The following is a 22,738-nucleotide window of genomic DNA, read 5'->3' on the forward strand; positions in this document are numbered from 1 at the left end:
CCTGAGTGGTACCCTATAGATATTGCCTCCTGATCTTTCACCAGTTTTATCAGGGAGTTCATTTCTTGAGACCATAAACACCGCTGCCTTCTGGAAAGGCTGGATTCTTGCCCCCTCTACTGGAGAGAAGCATATCCTTTAGCAAGGGGACTGACCTAAGTTTGGTGGGAATCTGCAACCTCCCAGAAAAGGGTCATATCTTTGCATCCTGTTGATTCTTACTGGTTTTATTCCCAAAAGAGGAAGCAGGGAAGTTTAAAAAGAATAAGAGTTCCAAAATCCTACAATGAACTATTGTCCTGATCGTCCAAGACTGAGCTCAGATAGATTCTTCAGCAGAACTATTCTATAGTCCAGTTACAGACAACAAAACATCATTGGGAGGTGAGTGGAGAGAATAGTTTTAGGCTAGAACTGAAAACATGTGAAAGTTCTGGATAGAAAAGGAAATTCTGCCATAGCCTTAGGAATAGAAAGCCTGAGTGTTTTGGAAAGAGCTCTTAGTTTATAGAAATGCAACAGAGGGGTTATGGATTTTGCAAGGAAGGAGAAGAGGAATAAAATCTTTAAATTCAACAACTTCACATAAATAAGCATTTATTTATTCATTGTCTATCATGTACAAGGCCCTGTGCTGCAAGATGGGAACACATGGACAAAGACCGCATAAGTCACTGCCCTCATACACTTTACATTGTGGGAAGTGGTGATATAACATGTACAAAAGTAAGTAAATATAAAGTAATTCCAAATAATTTTATGAGGGATAGAATGACAATAACTGTGAGAATACAGAAAGTCCTCTTTAAGAAGATGGCACCTGCTCAGAGAAAATCTAAGGATTTTAAGGCAGAGGTAAAGAGAGAGTGCATTCCAGGGATGAGGTATTGCTGGTGAAACACAAGGAGGCAGTAGTTGGAATGTTGTGTGTAAATAGGAGGCCAGTTTAACTGGAACAGAGAATGCATAAAAGGGAGAAATATGAAATATTCCTAGAAATGGAAGTGGGGACCAGATGGTTAAGGGCACCTGGCAGAACAGAAGGTCAAATATCTCCAGGGAAATAGTATAAAAAAGTGGCAAGGAAAGGGATCTATCACTACCAAATATCAAGCTATTCTGTAAAGCAGGAATCAAAACTATTTGGTATTGGGCTAAAAGAGAGAAAAAGTGGAATAGATTAGGTAAACAAGACTTAGAAACAACTGAGCCTAGCGTTCAATGAACCGAGAGACTACAAAAACATAGCATGAAGACTCATTCTTTGACAATCCTGGGAAAACCAGAAAGCAGTTAGGCAGAAGTTAGATTTAGACTAACATCCCATGCCATATGTCACAAATAGTTTAAAATAGATACTGGCCTAAATACAAAAAGCCAAATTATAAACAAATTAGAAGAGAAGAGAACAAGAGACACTTTTTATAACCATGGATGGAGGAAAGTTTTTGACCAAACAAAATATAGAGATGATTGTAAAAGATAAAATGGACAATTTTCATTATGTAAAATCCAAAAACTATTACACAAGCCACATCAGTGCAGTTAGTATTAGAAGTAAAACTTACTGGAAAAGAATCTTTGCGGGAAATTTTTTTTACAAAGGTCTGATATTTAAAATATATGGTGAATATATATAAATATTATATACATATACATATATATGAATAAGAGTCATTCTCCAATAGTAAAAAGATAACAAGAAATTGTGAATGACCTAGCTTTTCTCAGCAATACAGTGATCCAAGACAATCCCAAGAGACTAATGATGAAAAATGCTATCAGCCTCCAAAGAAGGAACTGATGGCATCTGAATACAGACTGAAATATACTATTTTCTGCTTCCTTCTTTCCTTCCTCCCTCCTTTCCTTCTTTCCTCCTTCTTTCCTTCCTTTCTTTTTTGAGTTTTCTTCCACAGAATGACTAATATGAAAATATTTTACATGATTGTACATGTATAACCTATATCAGATTGTTTTTACTGTCTCAGGGAGTGGGGAGGGGAGGGAGAAAAAGATTGAATTTGGAATGCAAAACTTAAAAAACCCAAATATTAAAAATTGTTTTTACATGTAATGGAAGGGGAGGGACAAAATATTATTAGAACTTTAAAAAGATATCAAGAGATAGACATAAAAAAAAGAAATGCAAGCTATCAACAAACATATCAAAATGCTCCAAATCACTAATAATAAAAAAATGCAAATTAAAACAACTCTTATGTTATTAGGATGGGCAAAGAAGAAGGAAAAAAGGAAAATTATAATTGTTGAAAGAGGTATGGGATAACAGAAACACTAATGCATTGTTGGTAGAGCTGTGAATTGGTTCAACCATCATGGAAGGTAATTTGAAAGTGTACCCCAAAAGTCACTAAACTGTGTATACTCTTTGATCCAGTAATGCCACAACTAGACCTATACCTCAGAAAGGTCAGCGACATAAGGAAAGGGCCCTTAGGTACAAAAATATTTATAGCTGCCCTTTTTGTTACAGCAAAGAACTGGAATCAAAGTGGACATGAATCAATTGGGAGAATAATGCATGGTATATGAATATGATGGAATATTATTGTATCATAAGAAATGACAAAAGGGATAGTTTCAGAGAAAATTGGGAAGACTTATATGAACTGATGCAGAGTGAAGTGAGCAGAACCAAGAGAACAATTTATATAATGAATATAACAATGCAAATGAAAACAATTTGGAAAGAATGTGGAACTCTATTCAATGTAATGACCAATTATTACCCCAAAATATTGATGATGAATTATGTCTGCTACCTCTAAGAAGGTGATACTAAATATTACAGGTGCAGAATTAGACTTTTTATGGAAAGAATAAATATATGGATTTATTTTGCTTAACTGTACTTATTTGCTCCAAAGGATCTTTTTTTTTCCGATGAGAAGAGAAGAGCTGGACAGGGGGCAGGAGAGGGGAGGGAAGTGGATAAGTTTGATAGTGATGCCAAAAAAAAAAAAAAGGAAAGAAAACAGCATTAATGAAACATTTAAAAATGTTCAGAAGAACAGAACGAAATTCAAAATGTGACAGAGATATGGACAGTCCTGTTACTATTGTTTTAAATTTATTATACAGTTTTCAAAAACAGTACACAATAAAAGTTCAGTTTCACATATAATCATCTCTTTTTCTTTGTATATGGATATGTTCATGTTTATTGATGCCTGTTAAGTTCATAATATAAAAGAAATTATTTTACAAAGAATTTTGAGTGTAGGTGTGACCCAGTCAATTTTAAGCTTTGGGAATATCAATTTGGCAGCTGTGACTATTCTGCTCAAGATGTCAGAGTGAGTGGAAGACCATTCAGCTCTCTCACAGCTGCTTTCACGAGGGTAAAAAGCAAAAAGCATCAGACTGAGAAATGATCAAGAAATCCAAGGAGAAATTACAGAACATGCATTTTGCCAGTACAGATCTGTACAGAGAAATGTTCAGAAAACTGTGGGCAATTATTGACCGTATATTAGGGAATAAAAACACCACAAAGTGAAGAAAATCGGAAATATTACACATGTTTGTTCCAACCACAATGCAATAAGAATTATATTCTATGAATTACCTCTGAAGAAGGTTAAAAGTTAGTGGTATACTAAATCACCTAATCATAAAGAATAAATGATTCAAAGAATAAATCTTAGAAACAACAGAGAATTTCATCAAAGAAAATGATGATACAATATGATAAAATTTTTAGGGTTTATCCAAAGCAACTCTGAACAGAATATGTATTTTCTAAACAATTTCTTAAACAAAAAGAGAAAGAACAAATCATGAAATTGGGTGTACAACTTTTGTTAGAAGCCAGAAAACCAACAAATTAAGGAACATCAACTAAGAATCAAAGTACAAATTCTAATATTCAAAAAAGTTATTAGCAAAGTTGAAAACAAAATTCCTATTGAATTAATAAATAAAACTAGAAACTTTTAAAATAAACAAAATAAACAAACCATTAGTTAATATGTTTTTAAGAGAAAATATTTATAACAGTTCCTTTTATTGTAACAAAGAACTGAAAACTAAAGAGATGTCCATCAGTTGGGGAATGGCTAAACAAATTACTGTTTATTGGTGGAATAAAATATTAATGCATTGTAAGAAATGACAATAGAAATGGTTTCAAATTAGCCTATGAAGACGTGTGTGAACTCATGCAGAGTGAATTGAGCAGGACTACTAACAATAACATTTTAAAGAAAATCAGTTTTGAATAACCTAAGAAATCTGACTCCAACCAAGACTCCAAAGGGCTGAGGAGGAAGCACCTTCTGACAGAAGACTGATGGACTCAAAATGCAGAATGAGACATACATTTTGGACGTTGCAAATATAGAGATTTATTTTATTTGACTATGTTTTTTGTTATAATAATCATGTCTTTTTTAAATTTGAGGAGAGACAAGAGCTAGCAATAAGATTGATTTAAAAAGGAAGAAAAGACAAAAGGGGGTCATTGAAGCATTTTTAAAAAATATACAGAAGAGAACATAAGACTTTGGAGGGAAACACAGAGAAGCAGGACAGCTTTGAGAATAACATGAATTTATTATAAAGTGCATTTATTTACTATAAAGTGGGGCTATAGTAGCTTAAATAGCTTAAAACCACACTAAGACTTTTGGGATATCTGGTATACTTTTTTAAAAAAAGAAGCTGAATAAAACAGAGATACTTATTTTCATACATAATGTTCTTTTTCTGTTCTGCTCTGTATATGGAATTATTCTTTTGTCATATTGTTTCTTCAATTCAACATTAAAAAAATCAAAATATTTAAAATGTGGTCCCTGTGTGGAGAATGGATTGGAGAGGAGAGAAATTTGAGGCAAAAAGACCAATTGAGAGGCTATTCTAACAATCCAAGAGTGAGGTGGTGAGGATCTGAACTAGAATATGGCTCACTAAGAGGAGGACATGGGAAGGATCTTAAAGCTGGGGAGGCAGAAACAGCAAAACTTGGAAATTAACTGGATATGAGGATTTAAAGAGACAAAGAGCCAATGATGATGCCAACTTCATGAAACTAGATGCCTGAAAAGATAGGATCATGGTCCTATCAATAAAAATGGGGAAAGTTTGGAGAAGCTATAGTTTGGGGGTGGGGGTGGGGAGGACAATATGAAGAGTGTCTTTTTGGACATCTCCTTCTGCCTGCTTGACCACTCTGTCTCAGTCTTCTTTGTTGGAGCATCCTCTCATCTTACCCTTTAACCACAGTTGTTCCCCAGAGTTCTGTCCTGGGTCTTCTCTGCTCTCTCTATAGAAAGAGCTTTTAACCTAGGGATGACAAACTTATTTTTTTAGTATTTTGATTTCAGTAAAATATTCCCATATGATTGGTTTTCTTTGTAATCTTATGTGTTTCATTTTGTACATTTGAAAACATTCTGAACAGGGGTCCATAGGCTTCATCAGACTGCCAAAGGAATCTGTGATACAAAAAAAAAGTTTAGAACCCCTGGTCTACACCCTCCTCTTGATGATCTTGAAAGTTCCCTTGGATTCAATTATTCTCTCTAGGCAGATGATTCCCAAATTGTATATCCAGTCCTAAGCTCTTTCCTGAGCTTCAATCCTGTATTACTAACTGTGTGCTGGACATCTCCAACTGGATATCTGTGTCTGATAGTCATCTTTAACTCAATACATCCAAAACAAAACTCATTATCTTCCCCCCCCAACCCATTCCTCCTCAAAACTTTCCCATTTCTTTTGAGGGCACCACAATTCTTCTAATATCCCAGGTTTGCAAACTTGGAGTCATTCTCCCCTCCCCATATCCAACTCAATATCAGTCTTGTGAGTTCCCTCCCCATTGGTGCCCATATGCTGGGAGATGGTTAAATAAATTATGGTAGGTGACTGTAATAGACTATTTTTATGCCATAAGAAATGACAAAGGGGATGGTTTCAGAGAAACCTGGGAAGACCTGCATGAATGACGTAGTGAAGGGAGAAGACAGAGAATAATTCATATAGCATCAACAGCATTATAAAGAAAAACAACTTTGAAAGACCTGACAACTCTGATCAATGCAATGACCAACCACAGTCCCTGAGGACCAAGGATGAAGCATGTTACCCACCTCTTGACAGAGAGGAGATGGAATCAAAATGCTAGATAAGATATATATTTTTGGATACAACCTATGTGAGAATTTGTTTTGTTCGATTGTGCCTGTTTGTTATAAAGGCTTTTTTTTTTCTTTTTTTTCCCCAGTGGAGAGAGGTGGGAGGGATAGGAGAACTAGGGATAGAGTAAGAAAAAAAGGAAAGAAAGAAAGAAAAGAAGTAATTGAAGCATTTTTAAAAGATTGCAGAGATAGAGAGGTGAGGATAGCCAAAAAGACGCACAGATGAGTAGGATGGCTATGAAAGCTACAGGTTGAACTTATCCACTTAAAAAGAAAAGCAAGTTGTATACAATAGAGCTTCATTTTTGTGAACTGTTCCCCTTCTTTGTTCTACTGAGTGTATGGAAATGCTCATTTTATTCGCTGTTTTTTAAGTTCAGGATAAAAAAAAAGTAAGCACATGTGCAAAATGGCAACCAAAAAAAGGGGAAAATATGGTTTTATTAATGGTAATGGCATTAAAAGAGATGCATTGCCAACCTAATACCCTAAGACCACTGAGTCTTTCCTTCTTGCTTTCAACTGAAATCTCCTAAATATGATATCTTGCCCTATTAGAATATGAGCTCTTTGAGGGGAGAGATTATCTTACTTTTCTACTTCTATTCCTGGTGCTTAGAAAAGTCCTTTGCACATAGTAGGTACTTAATAAATACTTTTTCATTAACAACCTCTCTGCCATCCATCTTCATTTCTCCATTCACAGTCACCGCTCCAGTTCAGGCCATCACCACATGTTGTCTGGACTATTGCAATAGCCTCCTAACTGGTCTTTCTGCTTTTGGTTTCCTCCTCTTCAGTTCATCTTTCACATCAACAATTCTCAAACTTTTCGATCTCAGGCCCCCTTACACTCTTACAAATTATTGAGGACACCATAGGGTTTTTGTTTATTTAGGGTCATATCTATCAATATTTACCACATTAGAAATTAAAATGGATAAAATTTTAAAATATTTATTAATTTTTTAAAAATAACAATAAAGCCCCATTGTGTTAACATATTTTGCTTTAAAAAAACCTATATTTTCTAAAACAAAAAAATTAGTCAGAAGAGTGGTATTGTTTTAAATATATTTGCAAATCTGTTTAATGTCTAGCTTAATAAAAGACAGTTGGATTCTCTCTCATATACTTCATTCAATCTGTTGGGATATGTTGTTTTGGTTCAAGTATATGAATTGAATCTGGCTTCACACAGATAAGTAGTTGGAAAAGAGAGGAGTATCTGCATCGAGGGACAACTAGGTGGTATATAACATAGAGTGCTGAGCCTGGAGTCAAGAAGAACTGAGTTCAAATTTGGCTTCAGATACTTATTAGCTTTGTGACCTTGGGCAAGTCACTTTACCCTGTTTGCCTCAGTTTCCTCATCTGTAAAATGAGCTGGAGAAGGAAATGGCAAACCACTCTAATATCTTTGCCAAGAAAACCCTAAATGAAGTCATGAAGACTTGGACATGAGTGAAGAATGAAACATCTTTGCAAAATAATTTTGGCTATATGGATGCCATTTTTTTTAAGCAACTACTTCACATAGTTGCTAAAAAAAAAATTCTCTAGAGCTCAGATCTCACCATGTCACTTGCTAAAGAATCTTTGTGGCTCCCTAATGTCTATAAAATACAAACTCCAAAGCTTGGCATTCGAAATTCTTCATGGTCCTGGCTTCGACCTACCTTCTTATTTCACATTATTTGTCTTCACATAATCTCCCTTTGGGCCAAGCCACCCTACTTCCTGTTCTCTGTGCTTTGCATCCCAAATCCTTCCTTTGTGCCTGTGCATAGGTCCTGTGTACCTGGAATTTTGAATGATAGATTGGTTATTCCAAATTAATGCCTGACCTATACACAGGATCAAACAAAGTAGTCTCTCTTTGGGATACCATTTCTCTATGGAACATAATAAAAAGAAATCTATGACTTGCAGTACCTCTTAGAATTTGATTAATTTTGGGGGGCAGCTAGGTGGCGCAGTGGATAGAGCACTGGCCCTGAAGTCAGGAGGACCTGAGTTCAAATCTGAACTCAGACCAAACACTTGACCCTTACTAGCTGTGTGACCCTGGGCAAGTCACTTAACCCCAACTGTCAAAAAAAAAAAAGAATTTGATTAATTTTTAAACTGTTACTAATAAAGGTAAAGATTGTGAAAAATGGACACAAGAGATAATATGCATGTTGAGGGTTGAAATAAATCAGTTCTCCCCTGTAGCCCTTATATTTATTATAAATATCAGACATCCAACTAATCCATTTTCTACTCTCGTATGCTAGAATTACCTAGGTGACCAAAGGAAAGATTATTGGTCACTCATTTTGTATTAGTTGTTTTATTGTGTTATTGATAATTATTAAATATTAATTATGAACTCAATACCACAGACATTTTCTAAGAGCCCTGCTTTCTCTTTACCTTCTCCAAGAAGGCAGAGAATTAAGAATCAATATTACTCTTTGTCTTCTTATTGAGGGACCCCCTCCACCCCCGGCAGCCCACTGGCAGATAAATATCCTGTTCATCACTTCCTTTGGGCCCTTCCTGGCAAAACCAAGGAGTGGTTTCTATTAGGAGTTGATAAATCCACATGCCTAGGTAGCCCCAATTAGGATCAGCAGCAATAATTCAATTTTATCCTATTTACAGGAATGCTGACATTTAGAATAACTGTTAGAAAATATGTTCTCCCGTGAATGACTTAGCTCTTCTCAGTAATACAGTGATCCAAGACAATCCCAAACGACTCATGATGAAAAATGCTATCCCCCTCCAAAGAAGGAACTGATTGCCTATCTGAATATAGACTGAAATCTAGTACTTTTCTCTTTTTCTTTCTTTCTTTTTTTCTTTCTTCTTCCTTCTTTCTTTCTCAGGTCTTCTTGCACAAAATAACTAATATGGAAATGTTTTACAGGATTGAAATGCATAACTTATATCAGATTGCTTACTGTCTCAGGGAGGGGAAGAGATAAAATTTGGAACTCAAATTTTTAATTAAAAAAATAACATTAAAATTGTTTTTACATGGAATTGGGAAAAATAAAATCTAATTTTTAAAAGTTATGTTCTCAATTTGTGGAGGCCATTTTGATAGAATGTATTGACCTAGAAATTTTCCTGAAAGTTCATGTGCTTGCAAGACTCCATTTAATACCTCTAAACAAAATAATCGGGTCATTCAAAGTTATCCTTTGGTCCATTGCTGAAAAGACCCTGAGTCAAAGGCAGCATTGACTTTTAACAGACTTGGTGGAGATATTTGATCACAATACTTTAGGGAACAAAGAGTGACTCTTGAAAAAGAGTGCCTTTAATAAAATTGGTGGAGGAACACAGGCTGTGCATGTAACATCCCTGTGGCACTTAAATATTTACAATGTCTTATAAAGCCCTTACATTGTTATAGTCTTTAACTTTTTGTGTGCGTATGTCCCAACTACCTAACCATTTGTAAAGCTCCTCAATTACAGTTCTGTGTATTTCTCATTCTTTTCTAGCACAGTGGAATGGGCTAAGTAGATAGATGCTCAATACTTGTCCAATGAATTAGAGAAGAGAGTTGAGTTAAAACTTCACCTCCTATAAAGTCACAGACATAAAGACAGTAAAGAATTTCAGAAAATGCTTTATTGCAAATAAGCCTCATTGCAATGGCTTCTGTGCAGTACATTCAGAAAGAAGAGATCAGTTTGGTTATATATTTTCTTAGGTATAAACACAAATAAGAAAATTCAAACCATTCTTCAAGAATAATACAAGCTTCCCTTGCGTAGTAACTCAAAGCATATGCCATTTCTCCATCCCCATATCACCCTAAAATAAGACACTGTCAGACTCTATAGCTGAAAGTACTTTTCCTTCCTCTCCCACCCACTCCCAAATCTAAGACCACCCCACAAAGACAACTCCCACCCTCCCCTTCCCCCTATCACATTCACCATATTATATATACTCCAGGCTGGCTTCAAAGTCTAGCGTTACCCAGAAATCAATGAGAAAAAAAAGCAATTAACTGGTGCCAGAAGTGATTCTGGGAAGCACATATATAAAATAATATTTAACAAATCATAGTCAATAATGCCTCAGGAATGTCCAGCTTCCTTTCCTTCCATTGTATGGGGATTCTAAAATGGCAGTAACAGAGGAGGAACACCCTAGCAGGTTAAGCTGATTGTAGAAGGCTCACCTGGCGGAATATGCTACTCTTTGGAATCTGGAAGTAGATTAGATAGAAGCTCTTTTAGACCTGGCCAGCACCAGAACTAGACCACAAGTCTCCTGATGGAGAAAACACTGATTCCTCCTAGGGGCCGAACAGAGTTCCTACACCTCAGCCAGTTACCTTCAAGGTGCTGTTAAAGTCTGACCTATGTTTTCTTTACTGACGGCTTGAACCAAAACAAAACATAGACAAAAAGAAAAGAAAATCATATTGCCAAGTACTCTTTCATTCTTAATAATATATAAAGTGCTGCCAGGGTTGCAAGAGAAGTTTTTCATGCTCCATTTGGAAAATGGGGTGAGGGAAGGAAGAAAAATCAGGAAAATGGGGTGAGGAAAGGAAGGAAAATTCAGGAAAATGGGGTAAGGGAAAGAAGGGAAAAAATCAGGAAAATGGGGTGAAGGGAAAAAAGTGCCTTGAACTTTTTTTAAATAAAGAAATCTACACCATGGAAATAGGAAGCTCTATTCTTTGTGCTAACGCAGTTACCTTTAAAGGACCTGCTCTCTTCCTCCTTCCTTCCCTCATTCTCATCTTCTATATTATCTCCACTACAAAACTGAACATTTTAACGTTAAAATAAGTGCCTCTTTTACTTAAAAAAAGCAGAACTGATATTAAGTGAACCACGTATGTTTCTTTTTTTTCCCTTTATATTCCAAATAATTACAGTCCATTCCAAGTCATTTTCCCCTCTTTGGGCCATTTTTTCCTCTTATATTAAGTAGGAGGGTACTGGACTAGATGATCTCTAAAATCCCTTCCAGTTCACTTGAAAAAAACAACAAAAAACCCTAGCAGGATGACAAGCAACACCCTAGGGCTACCAAGTGTGTATGTTGGAGTAGGAGTGGGGAATGGGTTAGCCTGGGCACATGTTGATGATTACCACCAGGAGGGAGGTTTGGGCCACCCAGGGAGTTTACCTGGTGAGAAAAAAAATGCTGATCTCACCTGTCATTTGTGAGTTAGAACTAAGAATGGCTAAAGGGGTAATAATAACCTTCACCTAACACTGAAGAATGCTTTGGACCACCAGCTTTTGGCCTAGCTCCTAATAAGGCTATTAGCTGTGGTTAGGAGGGCTGTTTACAATCACAGTCCTTAACATACACTCTGCAATGTGGTAGAGACTTTCATTCTGGCTCTATGGAGGATTTACTTTGTGACCTTGGGCGTGTCACAATCTCTAAAGGTCTCAGCCATTCAAACTCCATATATTCAACATCTGAGTGCCTATCGCATGCTAGGTGCTGGAAATACAGAGACTGAAAGGAAACAGTCTCTGCTCTCAGGGAGCACTGTGAAATGGGAAGGAAGAATGATCCCATTTATCCCTTTTTAGTCAGGAGACTGAACGCAAAAATACCCCAGAAAGCAGCGTGAAATTTTCATAACCTCTCAGAGCATCACAACAGTGCTAGTCTTGATATTGATGATAACCATATTTACCAGGGCTTATTTATACACATGCCCCCTACTCACTTAACCTAACAATTCTCAGCTTCATAAATTTGTTCACTGAATCAGAAATTCCCTCTAACAAGAAGATAAAAGCTAATCTTATTGTTGTTTCTATTACCACATTCAGTTAAAGGGTTCCAGGAACCGTTTGATGCATACAGTGGAGCTCAAATTGACCCATTGATTTTTTTGTTCTGAATTAGTGATGTCATTGGTATTTTCTGTACTTTCTACCAAGGTGCAATAACAGCAGATTAATGTTCAGCAATCAATTCAGCAAACTTAGGGTCACAGATCATCAATTTGAAGCTGAGAAGAACTTTAGGATTATTAGATCATCCATTTAAAGCTGGAAAGGCCCTCCAATCAATTAGTCCAATCCCCACATTTTACAGATGAAGAAATTTAGGCTCAGACGAGTGAATTGTTCCAAGGTCACACAGACATAAATACCATTTTTGAAGTGCTAATGATTTGATCTAACAACTTTTTATTAAAGTTGCTCACTATGTATGTGTAAGGCCCTATACTAGGCACTGGTCCTCAATGAGTTGGATAGATTGGAAACATAAGTATAGTCTACTAATTCATTGTTCATAAAATAGGCAGTTTTAAATTATTAATCCTCTGAACAGTATTATTAAATGTTTTGTATCTTATTGCTTTGACTGGAATTTGTAATTTTTTTTTCCTGAGTGCACAATTTAAAGGATTTGTTACATTCTGAGGCATTTTATGACTTCTGGGAGCTAAAACTTTTTTTCCTTAGAAAATGATTTTATAAAAGAAACTCAATAGAGGAAAAAAAGGATTCACATAAGGTAAATTCACTTTACAAAAAAAATCTTTGCTGGAAAAACTGACCCCCACAGAATATCAAAGTTGGAAGGACTCTCAGAGGCCATCTGGTCCACACCCTACCTAAGCAAGGTAAAAAACACACCACGAGTGGTTTGCTTGAAGACATCTAATACAGAAGAATTCATTATTTGTGTGGCAAATCCAAATGCCCTGCAAGGATGAAACAAAGCTATAAATCAACATGAAGACAACAGCAGAATGTATACAAAGAGGCAGAGAGAATGAGAGAATTTTCCAAGTATTGGCTTCCAGTAGCCAGGTTAAAAAAAAAATCACTTGTTCCAGGGAAAGTTGAAGGGCTATCTGGATGCAAGGGTATATGTGTAGCCCCTAATCACTGGAGGTTGAACTGCCTGCAGCTCAGCCCTTCACATGTTAAGTAATTAAGAACCATGTATCTCCCATGTAGGATCACAAGGGAAAAGTTCCCTTCTTAATTATTTGTCTTTCTTCCCTCCAAGATCCCCTTTTCTTCACTCACCTCCATCCCCATGACATGCTCATCTCAGTGATTTTTTTAAAATTATAAACAAAGACAAAAATTTTAAAAGCACATTATCCTTATAAGACTAGCCAGGTTCGCCTTAGAAGTTCTGACCGCCACGTGGGGTAACCTGTACCCCTTTATTCTGGTACAGTCAAGTGTAGAGTCGTAGGGCAAGAGCCCTATAGCCTTTAAGAGAAACCAAAGGGAGCCAGCTCCCAAGTCCTGAGTGCATCTGCTCTCCCCTTGCCCCTACAAGCTCTGTCTGACAAAAGGAGCTGGATGGACCCCTAGAGCCGGGGGCCAGGCCAACTGTGGGAGGGTTGGCAGGCCAAGCTGCTCTCTTGGTGCCTTGGTGACAGCTTCCTTAGTTGGTCACAGCCTCCTTGGAGACCACAAGGCCCTGAGACAGACCCTGCTACTGAGGGTCTGATAGTTTGAAGTGCAGAGAAATTTCAGATAAAGTTATTTCCTAAAAAACTTTTATTCATTGCCAAAAGGAAGTGAATAGGATGTTAATCTTCTTCCCAACTGGAACTGTACTCTCCTCCAGCTAGGAGAGGCACACAGCATTAGGTAGAGAAAAAAAATCCAGTATTGGAAAGGATAGTAACTACAAGGGAGAAATCAGGAGCAAGCGTGGACTTATCTGGGAGGGCCTTTCAGAAAATTCTGCCCTTAAGGAGTCTGGACCAAGAACCTAAAATCAAGAAAAATGGTTTCAAAGCAAAGGACTTCCTTTGAAATGGTGGCGACCATTCCACCAAAGAGACTGAGTGCATCCCCAGACCTCTTCCCTTTCTTGTTCTCAAGAGGGCAGAAGTGTCCTGCAAAGGTGAAAATGGGGCCTGGGCTTCAGAGCTGACTGCCTGAAAGGGACGGTGGGTGACAAGGGGCCCAGGCTGAGCTCTAGTCTTTGTAGAGATCAGTCGCCTCACCAGGTAACAACGAAATGCAGACAGTTGCGTTAGTGCCCAGAGACAAAGCAGTCAGCTAAAGGTACAGGCAGACACAGGTACGGCATGGAATGTTTAAATAAAAGCCAGAATAATCCATGCAGGCTAAATCCAGCAAAGAGAGAGTTGAAAACAAAGTGAAGCTTCCATTCAGATAAGCTGAGCCAGACCATCAAGGAGCCTGAGATACACTGAGGCTCTGAATTTCCCAGCCTGGATGATATTCACGGTATTCATTGGAGAGAAAATGTAGTTATATTTGCCATTTGTTTTCCAGGCCTCTTCTGAATGGTCCCCAAAGCCCAGCTGCCCCCACTTAGCTTCCTGCTCTAGCCCCTGCAGCGCCGAAGTCCCAAGCTTGGCAGTGAACAGTAGATCTGGCTGCGTCTCCTGGAGATGTCTGGCCCTGGCCTCCTTATCCAGAGCCGGGCATCTTGAGGGGCTCTGGGGTAGAGTCCCTTCACATGGCCAGCCCCATTTTTGCCTAGGAGAGCCAGAGAGCAAGAAAGAAAAAAAAAAGTGATTACTACCACGGCAGAAGAAAGGAAAAGGAGACCCCCACCTCACTGTCTCCTCCTCACACATACATTCATCTGCGCTCTCTCTCTCTCTCTCTCTCTCTCTCTCTCTCTCATTTCCCAGAGCCAGGTTCTAATCAAAACAGCAAAATTATGACCTTTTAACAAGAGCAGGGAAAGTATTTAATAAGCCTACTGTTTTTCCTCTTTTCTGATAAACTATTAAACTTCTCCAATCCTTACATTGGGACATCTTCCTTAATTTGTGATGGCCTATGGAGTGAGGTTTAGGGATCTCAGTAAAAAAACAAAACAAAACAAAAAACCAACAACAAAACTAGCTGTCATTAGCAAGGAGGAAACCATACCAGAGCAGTCAGTCAGATAGCTCACTGCCCACAAGGTCTGGCCCACTCTAAGACCTTTAAGGAGGATCAGTAATGAGGGTTCTTCTCCCAAGATGCTTCCTCTGGCTCTGGAGGGTTCTTATTGCTTGCTTTCATTCAATACATCTGACCAGCCAGCACAGAGCAATTATCCCCCTGGCACTGCCTGCCTCAGAAGAAGTCAGTGAGACAAAAGTGAAGTCTGATGCCATTGTCCCTTATCTTTTGTGAAAGAGGCCACGTTTTAGTTAGAATGACTCCCTCTGTTACTCCAAATTTACAAATAATGAGGGTTATACACGGCTACTCAGCTTCACGGTGCATTTTTGCTCAAGATCTTGTGTTCTTCTCTGTTCTTGTTACTGATGATTCTTTTTCGGGGTAGAAGTGGCAGGGTTGGCACACCGAACACATGGAAACTCCCAGGGACAGCCAGGGGTTTCTCTTGGGATCCTCTATGGTGACCTTCTCATCTTCCCCAGGAGGTGGTGTGGGAGAGTTGTGTCTGACCTACTTCAGTCCTTAATCAAACAAATAATTCAGCCTTGGCAGAGGGCAGCAAAGTCAGAACACAAAGAAGACAGGAGCCTTCAGAGAGTTTCAAGGAATGCAACAGTTTTATTTACCTATTCGACAGACAAAAGAACAAAATAAACATGCACATATTTCAAACACGGTTCTAAACACCTCGTGCGGATCTAAGTGCCGTATCAAGAAATCAATCACCAGAACAAACATCGTGCTGTTTGAGGTAATGTTCCTTCTTTGCAAGAGAGCTACGCCGAGGCATTCTTGAATTCATGGCCAGCCTGTGGAGCCTTCCCAATGCAGACCATTCCTAGCTAGGCTGCCATTTCACTGGCCACACCATCCCCCACTCCCAATAGTGATGAAATGCTCACTAGCTCTGCATACCTTTTTTTTTTTCATCCACACAAATTCAACACAATTAGTGTTAAATTTTCCTAAAACTGATACCAAACAGCAGGATTCTGCTAAATAATCCTTAGAGACCGAGAAGAATCAAAAACAGGACAAGTGATCATACCCAGTTGCAAAACCAAAGGCACTGGGATGGGTGGCCCAGTTACCTGGTTTGAGGTGCTAAAATTAACAACTGAAAGTGAGCTACAAAACCATTAACAAGTGAGTGAACACCATATAGATCACTGGAGCCTATTCAACCATATGGTTGGTTCTACCATTTGAAGAAGTCTACTTGAAAATGTAAAATCTCCTCCTACATAGATATTTATATTCACCAATGTGACAGAAATTCTGTACAGGAGAATTGAATGGCTCACCATAACTAGTTTAAAAATAATAGATGATTTCTTCGTGTGATTTAGGCTTCGGAGTACCAATTAGGGTCAGAAATCAATGCTGACCTGTGGTCCTGCCTAAAGACAAGGAATTAGATTAGATGACCTCTCAAGGTCCCTTTCCAGCCCTTGGATTTTGGAGGTAATAAAACATCAGCCCTACACCAGTCATCCCCTAAAGCCAGCCACAAAATCCCTTGGTGGGTGCACAAACTGTACAACTGATATGTAATCCTCACTTTTTAAAATGGATGAAAATTTAGCTGCCATTGAGATCTTAAGAAAAATCCCCTTCTAAACTGGGTACAACTCTCCACTTCCACCCCTTCAGTAGAAAATGCAGAGTTCTCTGTTCTGTTCAACAGGGCACATGAAATATGGAAGCGGCATTACAACCCAGACACAATAACAATCAGTTCATGTCACCAGATACGACAGGGCTGCCAGCTAGGCACAGAGATATGTGATATTCTTTTTCTTTAAAAAAAAACAAAGGATGCTTTGCTGAACAGTCCTCTGCTCAGTGAGTTTAGGTTACATTCCTCTTGTACAAACATCTGGTGTATAATCATTACCCCAGAGTTGGGAGGGGGAGAGGAGAGGAAGACAGTGTAGACACTGTTTACAAGTCACCATTTTAAGCAACACGGCTCAGTCACTTTTCTTGTTCTGTAAAAAAATTTCAAATTTTTAAAAATCCAACCATATCAAAAGATGCACTGGAAAAGCTGGTGAGTTTACTGCTATCTTGGTAACATTCATAGAGGACGTGGCTTGCTACCTTTCTCTTGGTCCTGGCAAAGCCCCACGGAACCTACACAATGCAACATAATCCAGATACCTCTCTTTTGTCTGGGCACTCTTCCCTGGGACTGGGAGAACTTCAGAGAAGCCACGAGGCACATTTATCTCCAAACATCCGGATCACGTGGCTCTTCAAAATGTCAGTGTCTAAATAAGGTCAACAAATCGGGGCCCTGGAACCACAGTCAAAATGCAAAGCATTTCTAATCTGGAAAGGGGGCAGAGACATTTAATCCTCAGCTCCCACTTCTAATAAGGAGACTTAGGGAATGAGATTGACGCAGTGGAATGTAAACTCCTGCAACGGACTACAAGCTCCTTGAGGGCGGAGAACTGGTATTTTTGTTTCGTTTTGTTTTGTTTTGTTAACACAAGAGCCTTACACAGTGCTTCGAACGTAGAAGGTGCTTAATGAACGTAGGTTAGATTACATGGTTTAAGTCTCCTGTATGCCCTGAAAAGTTGTTCTCTGTGCTTTCTGTTTCCAATAAGAATGAGATCTAAGAATTTAAGGCTAATGTTTGGGAACTAGGTTCCAATTGGGTAAAGGGAAAACAGAGAAGTGCTAAGAAAAGGGGAAAAAAAGGAAATCCTAACAAAACATTTCTTCTTTCTCATTTAACAATAGATCAGAAGAAGAGGGGTGATGGGAGGGAGGGAGGGAAGGAGAGAAGACAGAAGAGAGAAGAAAGGAGAGAGAGAGAGAGAGACAGACAGAAACAGAAAGACAGAGAGAGACAGAGAGAGAGAGAGAGAGAGAGAGACAGAGAGATCATTTTTCTAAATCCTCTCAGGCAGTATCAGCAATCATTTTTTTCAGAGAAGGTTCTATAAGTTTCTCCCATCTCATTAATGCTTCTCAAGACTTCAACAATGGAGTCAGAGTATTCAGAAATTTATACAGAAGAAAATGGAGGAAGAGGTAGGAAGGAGAAAAAGAGAGTCCCAGATAACCCTCCTGGAAGAGGCTGTATTAGGAAGGCACTCTGGAAGGATGGAATAAAAAGCCAGCTCAGCTCTGGCTCCAAGGCCAGGAGAGCTGAGAGTTCAGCCCCCTTGGTTCAGTGGGGTTGTTACTCTCTTTCTAGAAGGTTAATCTCAACAAAGAGAAGACATGGAACAGCCCAAGTCTCTCTGATTCCTCTTCTATCAAAAGGCTCCAAAAGGGCAAAAAGTCTTATTCTCTTACATTAATCAACAGTTAATTGCTTCGTTTTCTTACCCCCAAAGGGCCATGAGGATAAATACTTCTCCACACCAAAGCTGTCAAACTGGCCAAACCCAAACCATATCTATTTGAGTTAAGCTGTCACAAATATACCCCCACGCTCCCTATCTCCCTCTCACATGGAACAAAACCCAGCTCTCCCCAGGGTACTGCTAACAACCTCAGTACCATAGCCAAGGTGGTTATCACATGTGCAGGGTATGGTAGGGTATGGAGTGATGGAGAAGGAGCATGCAGGAGAATTATCTGCCCTATATCTTAATATCCCCCCAGCACATATGCCTGGCACTGGTACTATCCTCATTTACACCTTTTAGCACACTTTGTGAGTATACAATCATTTCTAATTAGAGTTGTTTAACATACCCTTGAGAAGATGGACAGGAAAAAGAGGGTGTTCTTAAGCTCTCCATAGCACCTGGCAGCCATGGCTCTGCCCTCAGTGCTCACTGTTAGCAGGCTAAACAAGCAATGCCAGCTTATCTTAACTCTGGCCTGGAATGGAATGTGTTTCACAAGGGCACAAACAAGCTTGAGTCTAGAAATTGGCTGCCACACATACTTGGACACTTAGAAGTGCCAGCTATTTATCCAAGGAATTCAATACCTGTAGTGCCTTTATAATGGAACTTGAATCTTCTCTTCATTTCACTGATGGGGTCAGTGAAGGCCCTAAGAGGTACTATGTTTTATTCTAGGACCTAGAGTTTAGGTCATAAAGGTAAGAATTGGGACTAGAAACAAAGTCTCCTAACCTCCCTCCACACTGCACACTTCCAATATCAACCAATCAAAATAACTGGCTCTCTAAGGCTATATTCAGTCTACAGTTTTGACCCACTCAGACCAACGTTAGAATATAAGGTCCTTGAGGGCAGGAACTGTTTTTCCCCCTTCTTTGTATCCCCAGAGCTTAGCACAGAGCCCAACAAATAGCAAGAACTTGACAAATGCATGATGGTTGGTTGATTGACCAACATCTAAATCAAAAAGAATCTAGGACTCCTAAATTGGCTGCTTAGCCTGAGCATTCACTGTCCAATTGGCCTTTCCATGTGACCAACACAAGAAGCTGCCCCTCTCACCACAGAAAAACTGAATTGACTATCAATAATCTGTTCGAGCCATCCAGGCCCAAAAAATACCTTCTTCAAAGGAAGGACAGAAGTGATCTGGCTGAGGTTTTTATGTAAGCTTCCAAGAAGGGCTCTGGGAGGTATAGAGGCTGTCTCCTCACCCCACCCCACAGACAGCAGTAGTGTTTTTACCAACCCCAGACCAAGACACTTACCAAATACACCAAGATCACCTACTCCCCAAAAGAAAGAGATTGGAAATAAGAGGGAAAGGAAATGGGAGCCCCAGGGATCCTATGTAAATAGTCTCAGAAGCTATAAAGACAGGAAGCACAGAAGGACCCGAATTAGGATATGACCAGGGCAAGCACTAAGCTGAGAAAGCAGATATAACACAACAGGTAGAGAAGTAGCTTCCTCGGGGCTAACAGGAGAGGCCCTAAACCAAGAAGATGCTAAGAACAAAACTTGGAAATGTGAAGCCCAAATACCGCTAAGCATCCCATTGAGTCCTAATGGGCGTGGCTTTTAACTTGTGGATGGGACATCCGATCCCAAGGAAAGGCAGCAAAACCACCAGGCTGTTTCAATAGGCCTTTGTAATTTTGAAGGAAAAAAAAAAAAGGAAGGGGTGGGAGAGGAAGGGAGAACTTTCCTAATGCATTACATGTATTAAAATAAATATTCCATTTGATGAATGTTATTGTCTGTGTATCCCAGGATTTACTTCAGGTCGGGGGAAGGAGTCAGATGTTGCTTCCTCAAAGAGTTGGAACACTCAGCATCCCCAATAGTTCCTCACTCTGGCTCTGTCCTTCTAATCGGCCCAGAGAGGTCACTGGCTTTGGCAGGGCAGCTGTTGTTGTTGGCAATAAGCCTGGCAGCCAGTGGGAAAGAGAGACCTTTCTCAGTATGTGCTCCCCTACAAGAGCCTTGGGCAGAATACAGACCATCTACCCACCCCCATTCAACACACATCAGCAGCCCTTATAACAGCTCTTTTGAATTGAAAAGCAAACCCTAGGAAGGGATAATCCAAATACACAAAATCTAGCTTCTCCCCCAGTGAAACAGGTCTGGGGATCATTCCTGGTGAAAGGAAATGGGGGCCCAAGGGTTGTGGATGCTATGTCTCATATACTCCAACAAGGGTCCGTAGGTGAGGGGTGGGCCAGGAAGACCCCTGGGCATGGGTTGAGTGGAAAGAGCAAGAGAAGGGAGCAGCCCCTTCAGGTTAAGCCCCATTGTGGAGCCACCAACCACAGCCCAAATTTCCTTCCCCAATCTGCTCTCTGTTCCTCCCACAGGTACCACATGGGTTCCACGCATCACTACGGCCAAAAATGGGACAGTCTAATGGAGGATCCTAAAGGGCAGGGGAGAAGAGGGAAGTGCATTAGTATAAAGTAACAAAGCGACTTAGAAGGTGAAGGAAAATAGGTTGCCCAGCACGTGTGTCCCCCACACACCCACAAACAAAGCACATTAATGATGACAGGTTGAGGAAAGAAAGAGAGGTGTTTGGAAAGTGCTTATCAGTCCCTTCCAATCTTGACTACACCAAATCATCTCTCTCATGGGACTCTATTTTCTCTCCTCAAAAACTCATGCCCAAATACCTGTTCCAAGAGACCCCGTTAGAATGTGACTAAGGTCGAAACCTTGGCAGGGCGATGTGTCACCCCCGATCTGGGAATGACTGAAATTGGCTGGTTCAGAAACACAATCTCATGCTCTGGGTTAGGATTAATTGAAGACGTGGAAGTTAAAGAAAGTCCTAAGTGATTAGTGAAAAGGGCAAAAGAGAATGGGTTTGGGGAAGAACACACACGGTTACACCACGGAAACGCTGACTTGGGTCTTCGGCTGGTCAGCCCCTTCTTGAGCATCCAGGGCACGAAGAGGGCTGAGGGGCTTGAGGGGCCGGCTCCCAACACTGTAATTTCTCGGGCGCTTTATTGTATCCGAACTGGAGAGAGGCGTAAAGCTGTTCCTCCTCATCCTTACAGGGGTTTGGTTCTTGGGGAGGTTGTTCTAATCAGAAATGGAGGGACACCACAGGAATGAAAGCCAAGCCAAGAGCGCCTTCACAAAGGTTAAACCACTTCCCTGATACCTGCGTTTCTGTCCTCCAGAGACCTAACACCAAAACAGGATCTAGCCAGTTTCTCTCACCACTGGGCATCTGAAAGGACTGTAGACATAGATGATAACTCATCTGGCCTCAGAATCTCCCAGGGGGGAAACAGGCTCCGAGAGAAGAGAGGACAGACTTCTCTTGGGTCTCACAGGCTCTCAGGGATAGTTCTGAAGCCTCCCAACTCCTTGCCCCATTGTCCTCTGGAACACCCTATCGGCCAAGTGAAGGACCTTCCCAGAAAAGAGATCCAACTTCACTTTATTGAAATGTTTTCCACTTTTAACTGGAATTCCAGCGCCCTATTTTTAAATGTCACAATACTACTACTGAGAAGTAATAATAATAATAATAATTCAGTGTCTCTTCCCATGGCAAAAGAACACACTAGCCAGAAGACAAGCCTACACCAGTAATCTTTGCAGCAAGCATCACATTGCCCTCTAGCACCCAGCTCTCCTACTGCCCAAGGCTCAGCAATCTGAGGGTGGCAGAAAGGAGCCTGGGAGGATCATTCCATCTGGGAAATACTTACAGCAGGCCTGTCTCGGTGAGTGTTCACAGCTTCCACATTGAGACTTATTATTTCCACTTTGCATCCTGATGGAGAAGAGAAGGAAGAATGGGAACATTCTTAGATGAAAAGTTCACAGGAGAGGATCCCCCGAGATCTAGTGAAGAGAAACATCCCAGACCAGATGGCACTCTTCCAGTTGATACTGGCTAATACAGTAAGAGAAGGGCCCAAGTGTCACTGAAGTTGACTTTTTAAAAGGGCCATAAGGATCTTTCCCTGGCAACATCTGTTAACCTCTTGGCAAACTGTTAAGAAAACTCCTTATCTTGATTCTCCTCGATTCCCCACCTCCCAACTTAGCCCCTAAGCTCATAATTACCATAGGCCACAGGTGTGAGTTTGAAGATGGTGTGGAGTGGACACCTCAAGTAGGGCAGCTCATCTGAAACCAGAAATACATAGTGAACAGGACTGGCTTTTGCCTCCTTTTGTATCCCCAGTTCGTGGCACATAGTAGGCACTTAATAAATGTTTATTGATTGACTCATTGAATAATACTGCCCATAGGCAGTATGGAGAAGGAGTCAGGTTAG

The 22,738-nt window shown here is 39.9% G+C and overlaps 1 protein-coding gene across 7 annotated transcripts in view; it reads right to left on the reverse strand.

Moving 5' to 3' along the window:
- Nucleotides 1-10,097: 10,097 nt before the first annotated feature.
- PFKFB2 (6-phosphofructo-2-kinase/fructose-2,6-biphosphatase 2) overlaps nucleotides 10,098-22,738 on the reverse strand; it is a 37,315-nt gene continuing 24,674 nt past the window's right edge. For 4 of the 7 annotated variants that reach the window (XM_027870721.1, XM_027870720.1, XM_027870719.1 and 1 more), the window contains 3 exons: nucleotides 22,525-22,587; nucleotides 22,164-22,228; nucleotides 17,886-21,525 (listed from right to left, as the gene is read on the reverse strand). In XM_027870721.1, coding sequence (XP_027726522.1) covers nucleotides 21,325-21,525; nucleotides 22,164-22,228; nucleotides 22,525-22,587 — 329 coding nt within the window. In that variant the 3' untranslated portion in view covers nucleotides 17,886-21,324. Of the gene's footprint in view, nucleotides 14,642-14,746; nucleotides 15,688-17,885; nucleotides 21,526-22,163; nucleotides 22,229-22,524; nucleotides 22,588-22,738 lie in introns of those variants that run through there. The other 3 variants (XR_003569868.1, XM_027870723.1, XM_027870724.1) reach the window with 3 other exon arrangements.

Source organism: Vombatus ursinus, unplaced genomic scaffold (assembly GCF_900497805.2).
Source record: "Vombatus ursinus unplaced genomic scaffold, bare-nosed wombat genome assembly UNPS02014798.1, whole genome shotgun sequence".
NCBI lineage: Eukaryota > Metazoa > Chordata > Mammalia > Diprotodontia > Vombatidae > Vombatus > Vombatus ursinus.